General features: G+C 41.4%; 1 protein-coding gene across 1 annotated transcript; it reads right to left on the minus strand.

Moving 5' to 3' along the window:
- Window positions 1–111: 111 nt before the first annotated feature.
- On the minus strand, window positions 112–5511 carry zgc:66427 (E3 ubiquitin-protein ligase znrf2). Its single transcript, XM_015956128.3, has 5 exons — window positions 4757–5511; window positions 3594–3689; window positions 3403–3508; window positions 2232–2333; window positions 112–331 (listed from the first exon to the last, which is right to left on the minus strand). The coding sequence occupies exons 1-4, from the start codon at window positions 5280–5282 to the stop codon at window positions 2276–2278; spliced, it is 786 nt and encodes a 261-aa protein (XP_015811614.1). The 5' UTR covers window positions 5283–5511; the 3' UTR covers window positions 112–331; window positions 2232–2275.
- Between the last annotated feature and the right edge of the window lie 1262 nt (window positions 5512–6773).

Raw genomic sequence — 6773 nt, forward strand, 5'->3', positions numbered from 1 at the left:
AAGTCGCCGGTCACAAAAACTCACGTTTCCCTCACCGAGTTTAACATCTTTGCTGGAGTTCCATCATGGATAATATTTATATGTTCCAGAGGAGACAGGGTAACGCCAGCACTTCTGATCCAACGAGTCTCTCAACAACAAATTAAAACAAGAGCAGCTGGTTTTACTGTTGGCATTAGGCAGATAAACTTTAAATAGTATTGATCCAAGCAGAGAGCATCAGGTTCCTCTTGGGATTATTCTCCCCTCAAACACCTCACAGGGACAATTGACTTTTGCTTGTTCAATAATACATTTTTATTGTAAATATATTGGGGTTCAGCGTAGTCTCCTGCAACAAAAGAACAAAAGAAAGAACAATTAGCCATATTATTGAAATTTCAATTGCAAGTAAAATCATTTAAAGGTACAGGAGCTAGTTCTCTGGAGCATTTTTGCCATATTGCTTGAAATGCTCTTCACATGCTCATGGCAACTGCTTCCAAAACTTATAGTCCTGAAGCCTCATCCAAACAAAGTTAATGTCCCGTTCCTGATCCTTCCATCAAACTGTCCATCATCCATCCCTCCTCCTCTGCGCTTACTGCTCTAAATGCACAAACTCAGCTTGGAGAAACTGAACTGAAAGCAAAACAGAGGTGGACCACCTAGAGAAAAAGACAGAATGTTCCATTCTGTTTGAAAGTTGTTTTACACGTTCTGTTTGGAGTCTGGTTCTAGTCTTGATGGAAACCGATTATGTGATGGACCTGTTGTCTATGAACGCAGCCTGTCCTCTAATAGAAGAGCACACCGCGCATCATCCAGAGGACATCAGGTGCTACGACAGCCCATGGGACATCAAATGTCGAGGATAAAGTATGGCTGGAGCAAACTGGTCCTCAGCACTTTAATAGGTGCAAAACAAACAGAACTGACATTTCGACAGATTAGGTCTTCTTCAGAGTTACAGTTCACCGTTTTCTGAGATCTATATACACACACACAGGTGTTGGCTGGTCAGTTAAACAAAAAACGTGTTCTTCATTAGTCAAACAAGCAGGGGGAGGAGCCAAGTTAATACATTACCAATCAATGACAAAAATGACAATAAATTCATAATTAGCTCATCGTTGATAATAAAACATCCACCCATATCATAAGCAACACATAGCAGAATCAGATTAAAAACAAACACAATAGAGATAAATAGCAGTGTTTAACAATGCTGTCCCAAAGACAAAACTGAAGTGAATGGGAGAAAGTTTAGGGTGGGTTCTGGAAGTTTGGACCGGTTTTCCCAGATTGTTGGTGACGCTAAGCTGCTGTGTTTTGAACTTAAAGAGCAAGTCACCCCCTACCAGAGTATTACTCCACTCCCACTTCCTGTTTGAAAAATGCAACAAATGCTGTTGCCTAGCAAACAGAGGACAGAGCTGCTAACAAATACACACACAGGCTCTCAATGACATTGTGACATCATATGGTACCAGCTACCGTTCTAGGGTACCTCTTAGCTAATAGCGATGACAGATTTAAATTCAAATGCAGTGCAGAGCTTTTACCTGACAACACTGACAGTTTTAGGCAGAAAATGTAAATTTTAACTAAAATGCACTAAAGTGCAAAACTGTTGACTACACGTGTCTGCAGCACGATTAGACATGCATCTATGTAGTTTATCAGGAAAAAAAAAAGTTGATTTGGGGGTGACTTGATCTTTATGAACAAACCAGGTTTTTCACCATAAAACCGTCACACTAAATTAGCTAGCATATTTAATTGTTGTACGGCTATGGAGATGTGTTACATGTGGAATTATAGCACAAAAAAGGTATGACAATGTTATGGTTGTTTGACAGTATATGTCGCCTCCGGTGTTGTACCCTTTTCTGCGACCATCATATTCTGTGACTCTTGGGGGGAGCCTGAAGAAAAGAAGTTGGACTTTTGAATTGTTTCTTCAAAATGTAGTTTGCTTCAACTGCTGCTGCTCACAGGATGTTAATTTGTTTCATTCAATGAAAGCATGCCAAAAAGCCAGTATTAGCACAATCTCTGCTACATTTTGAATGAAAATTATGCCCCAGAATCTGCATGAAACTAGCAAATTCCACAGATTAAACGAATCAGGTGATTTCCTCGTTTGTGTGGGCACATCGAATACAAATTACTCATTTACAGAAAATAAAATTTGTGTCCAGTGCTGTGGCTGATGCCATTGATCATTCACAAATGAGACATGCACATACCTGAGTCGAGTCGGTCACTGGGCTGAAAACGAGCGACCTACGAGTCAATCAAAGGGATGTTCGGGGCAGCAGGGCTTCACCTTGGACCAGGAATCAATGCAGCTGCAGGGAGACGGAGATGATTCAGATGGAAAAACACTGACAACACCCTCTGATGAACTCATGTCAAACTGTGATGGTTTCCCACTTCATATGTGAGACAATTCTTATAATCTCTTTAGTTAGGAATGAACGCCTAGTTGGCTCTTTAGGAATCAGATGCAAGATGTGACCGAGTTTAACTTATTTTAGAGGCCAAAATACACCTAATGATTAATATTAGGATGAATAATTCATCACAGCTTTCCAGTAAAGTGTGGATTTTATTGTTAGACAAGGCTTCTGATCGTTTTCAGATGTTTCCTTTTCTTTTTTCCAAATCTCACTCACTCCTGAAGGGCGGATTAAAACGTCCGTCCAACAGCCACACCTACACAGCTGTGGAACAAAACAAAACCGTCATAACTAGGTCCTCGGAGAACTCCAGTCATGTGTTTAGTCGCGGATAAAATTCCAATCGCCTCTGCTGTGCTACAGTATGAGGAAATTAAGTGGATTTCCAGATAGAGCTGCGCTTGTATCTGCTTGCTCCGACCATGTAATTATGTCATAACTTTGGTGGTGAAAGCGTGGCAGGTAGGAACTTCCCTGTGACGGTTGAGGTAATACCTGAGGTAATCCCCGACTCCACTAAAGTCACGTCAATCCGGTGACTTGTGAAGAAGAAACCAAGTGTTAATTATCAAGGGTGTTTAACTGCAACTGGGCTGAAACATGTGCATGTTCACAACTATTTATTTTCCCTTTAAAGCGTTTTAAGTCCATGTCTGGTTATAATAATATTTTCACAGTTGTTAAAAGACCTTACAGGCAAATATTTACAGCCATATGGAAATTAAACTGTTAAAGTGATTGGAACACATTTGTGCAACCCACCCAGAGCTATTCAACTCTAATTTCTCTCTGGGATTAATAAAGTATCTTTGAGTTGAATTGAATATCACTGGTAAAGACTTTGTTTTGTGCTGAAACACAACAAAACTGATTATTTTAGTTTTCGAATGCTCGGCCGCTACATTTTTACCCTAAATCTGGAAACAAACAATGAACGCATCAGTGAAATTCTGTTGACCTCTTATGGTAGACACAGAGGCAAGCCAGCCTGGCGATAGTCTCCCCCTGAACCAGATCCTCCAAACAGATAGAGCACTCCCCGCTGTCTTTACTGAGCACGTCCGCTGTAAACATTGAGCAACAGTGAGCGTCAACAGCCGTTAAAATAAAACAGACAGCTGCCAGAGCATTTTGTGACACGGCGCTCACTGTTGTAAGGTAGGGGAGGAGACGTGAGGCAGCTCAACAGGTGATCCTCGATCCGACCGCCGGGGAAAGGCTTTGAGCAGAAAGGACAGCGGATATCTGTAGAGGGCAGAGATGAGATTAGTGTCAAACGCAAAAAGACAAAAATGAAAGACGATGCTCACCGTGTTGAGCACATGTGCTGCGTTTGGCCCAGTGAGGAGCAGCCAGTCAGCGTAGATGCATGAGATAGCATGAATGATGTCACCTCGAGTTAAGCTGAAATTGCTCCATTTGACGGTGCACATCAGTAAAAACGGTGACTCAGGCTGCCTCAGGGACAACCATCACTGAACTATTCATGGATGTGACAGTCAGGCAGAAACACTGCCTTGCTGCCCTACATCCCCCCTCCTCCTCCATGCATGAGCTTCTGCCAACGCCAGCATGTGAAGTTGTGACCCAGTTCCTAACTCTTGCTAGAGGGCTGGCCTTGGAATCCCACCACACTGGCTTTGGCTCAAAATGCCATGTTTTTAGTCACAACATCTGCCTGCATCGGATTAGCCAACACAAACAGCATGCACGGTCGCTTTTTTACAAAGATCAGGGTCTGTTTTCGTAAACATTCAGACGGTTGGCTTGCTTGTTAATGTTTTTAGCCTTGCACAATGCTGGAGATTTCTCACTGACAAACCACTGTCATGAGGTCCAAGGACGTGAAAGAGCATCTATGTCGCCAGTTATAGTTTTACGCCACTGCTCTGCTTCAGACAATGGGGTCTCTGATGGTTTTAAGTCAGCATGCAAGCACGGGAAAAGAGAGTATCTGTTCAGGAATGTAAATGCCTAAATTAATCCATTTTCATTTGAGACTGAGTTGATTTCAGGGATGCAAATGGAGAAATTTAATGTAGTTCTTTCTTGACAGAGGCCATTGTGTATGACTTATTTTCAATAAAACACCATAAGCACTCAGTGCGATAAAATTAATATTTGTGTGTAAATACTCTTTGTTTAGCTTTAATTTTTCAGTCATGTTTTAGTAGCAAACGGATTCTTATGGTTTACATTTAGCTACAAAACTCAAACACGTAATGAAGTGATTGTAGTTATATCAGAGGGTAGAAATAATGAAACATCTACTCATAAACAGTTCAGATGTGGTTTGTAACGGCGTTACTTACTGCCATGTCGGTTGTTAACACGGTAAAGGCCGATCCAAGCTTCTGACACCGGCCGCGAATGTGTGCTCCGGACCCGGGCGGATCTTGCACCAACGCTGCGGGCCGAAGAGTGTCGATTCCCGGGGATCCGCTCGGAAAAAGTGCGGTGAGGTGTGCGGCCTGTCTCCTCCCCGTGTTGGCGTTCCGCTTCCACCGGAGCCTCCGGGCTTGCGTTATCGTCCTCCTCGGGTTTCCCCTCGCTGTTGTTATCGCTTGCGGGTGACGCCTGGCTCATGCTGGAGGGTAAGCTGTGGTGGTCTGCGGGGCTGCCGTCGGCGCTTGCCCCATGCAGCCCCAAGTCCGAGTCGCTACCCTCCTCAGATCGGCTCCGGTTGGCCTCAGTTTCTTCGAAACTAACCGAAAAGTCAACAACGAGACTGGTGGGCCTTGCACAGTGAGCTCGTCGATAGGAATCTCGTTTTGTCCCCTCTTTTCCGAAAGGTGAAGGCAGCGGGTCTTCCTGTAGACGACTTGCTCTTGTTCCCATCTTTAACGGATGCTAGCAGCTAAATCAAAATACAAGGGGACGCGTTAACCTCAAAACGACCCTTAAACCGTTAGATAGCCAGCTGAAGACTTCAAATAAACACACTGCTTGCTAACGAACTTTCTGAAGATAATAACGGTAGGTAGACTCTTTTCCTCTGGCCTCAGATTGTCCTCACAAACCACATTTTCTTTTATTTTTGACGTGCCCGTCGTCGTCGCTGCAGCGGAAATAAAGCATTTTCAGTTCCTCTTCGAGCCTCTTTGAGTATGGAGTACCGTTGTAACAAATAATCAACCACACGTCCCTATCATTTTAACAATTCGAAATTTACAGAAATAATTTTTCATGGGGCCCCAAATCCCTGGCAGGCACCCTGCTCTGCATTACCTGAAGAGGAAATCAATTTTTTTCCCTGTTAGACCTACTTTTCATTGCTGAATTTTAATTTTAGCTGTTTAAAACAATGCAATTTCATAATTTTAATTTTAGGCTACAAAATATTCAGAAATGATGCTACAGAAAAAGCTACAGTAACCAAACAATCTTTTTTTTCTCCAAAATTTGTAATTGCAGTGCTATTTATTTCCCTTGCTATGTCCAGAGCTACATAAAAGATTGTTTTCTGTCTGTCTTTCTGTCTTTCTTTCTTTCTTTCTTTCTTTCTTTCTTTCTTTCTTTCTTTCTTTCTTTCTTTCTATTGAAATGTGAGTTACTTTTAATTCAAATGAATTAGATTTGAATAGAATAGAAAATAATAAAATAGAATAGATTATATTAATTCCAGTGGGGAAATTCACTTGTTACAGCTGCACATGCATGTAGAGAAAAGGAAGAAAAAAAATAACAACAAAAGTTCAGGTAAACGCACATACGCAGTAAGCTAGTATTGTAACATCCAACCACTAAAAAAAAAAACAAATAAAAAAGGAAATGTGTTTCCAGAGAACTATGCCACATACATCTGGAATTGCACAAGTATTGAACACATGGTTTTTATTTTCTCGTTGGGAGGTGAAAATGTAAAAAAAAATAATGTGCACATTTGAGGTTAAAAGTCGAACACACCACAAAAAGATTTAACAAATCCCTTTCAAACAGGCTTTTCATTTATTAAATGATAAATCGGCTTGACATACACTAACAAACCGCTGTGGTATTGTCAAAATGAGTTTGTACTTTAAAAAGTTAGATACTTTTATATTTGTGTTACCGTATATACATTTAAATACTTTATCGTTTTGACATAGTAATATTTTTAACGTACTGTTTTCTTTTTTTTATATCAGAGTTTATTCGGTGTCGCAATTAATTCGTTTCAGGAAGGCACATTTATTTCTGTTATTACGGTAGAAAAGCTTGTCCAATCAGTGCTGTGTGGCTGACAGCTAGCATCTGTTGGCATGACGTCACTTACTGGACATCTGCAGTTACTTAGCTTCTCTGACAGATGGAAGTAATGCAGGACGCTGAGCTGTAATATCACACATC

The sequence above is a fragment of the Nothobranchius furzeri genome, chromosome 11 (genome assembly GCF_043380555.1).
Source record: "Nothobranchius furzeri strain GRZ-AD chromosome 11, NfurGRZ-RIMD1, whole genome shotgun sequence".
NCBI lineage: Eukaryota > Metazoa > Chordata > Actinopteri > Cyprinodontiformes > Nothobranchiidae > Nothobranchius > Nothobranchius furzeri.

Excerpts from the sequence above, each read along its gene's own strand:
- zgc:66427 (XM_015956128.3), bottom strand. The coding sequence starts at position 5,282 with ATGGGAACAAGAGCAAGTCGTCTACAGGAAGACCCGCTGCCTTCACCT. Across the intron at positions 3,690-4,756 it reads TGTTAACAACCGACATGGCA|ATATCCGCTGTCCTTTCTGC; the intron begins GTAAGTAACGCC and ends TGCCCTCTACAG. Across the intron at positions 2,334-3,402 it reads CTCTGTGTCTACCATAAGAG|CTGCATTGATTCCTGGTCCA; the intron begins GTCAACAGAATT and ends GTCTCCCTGCAG.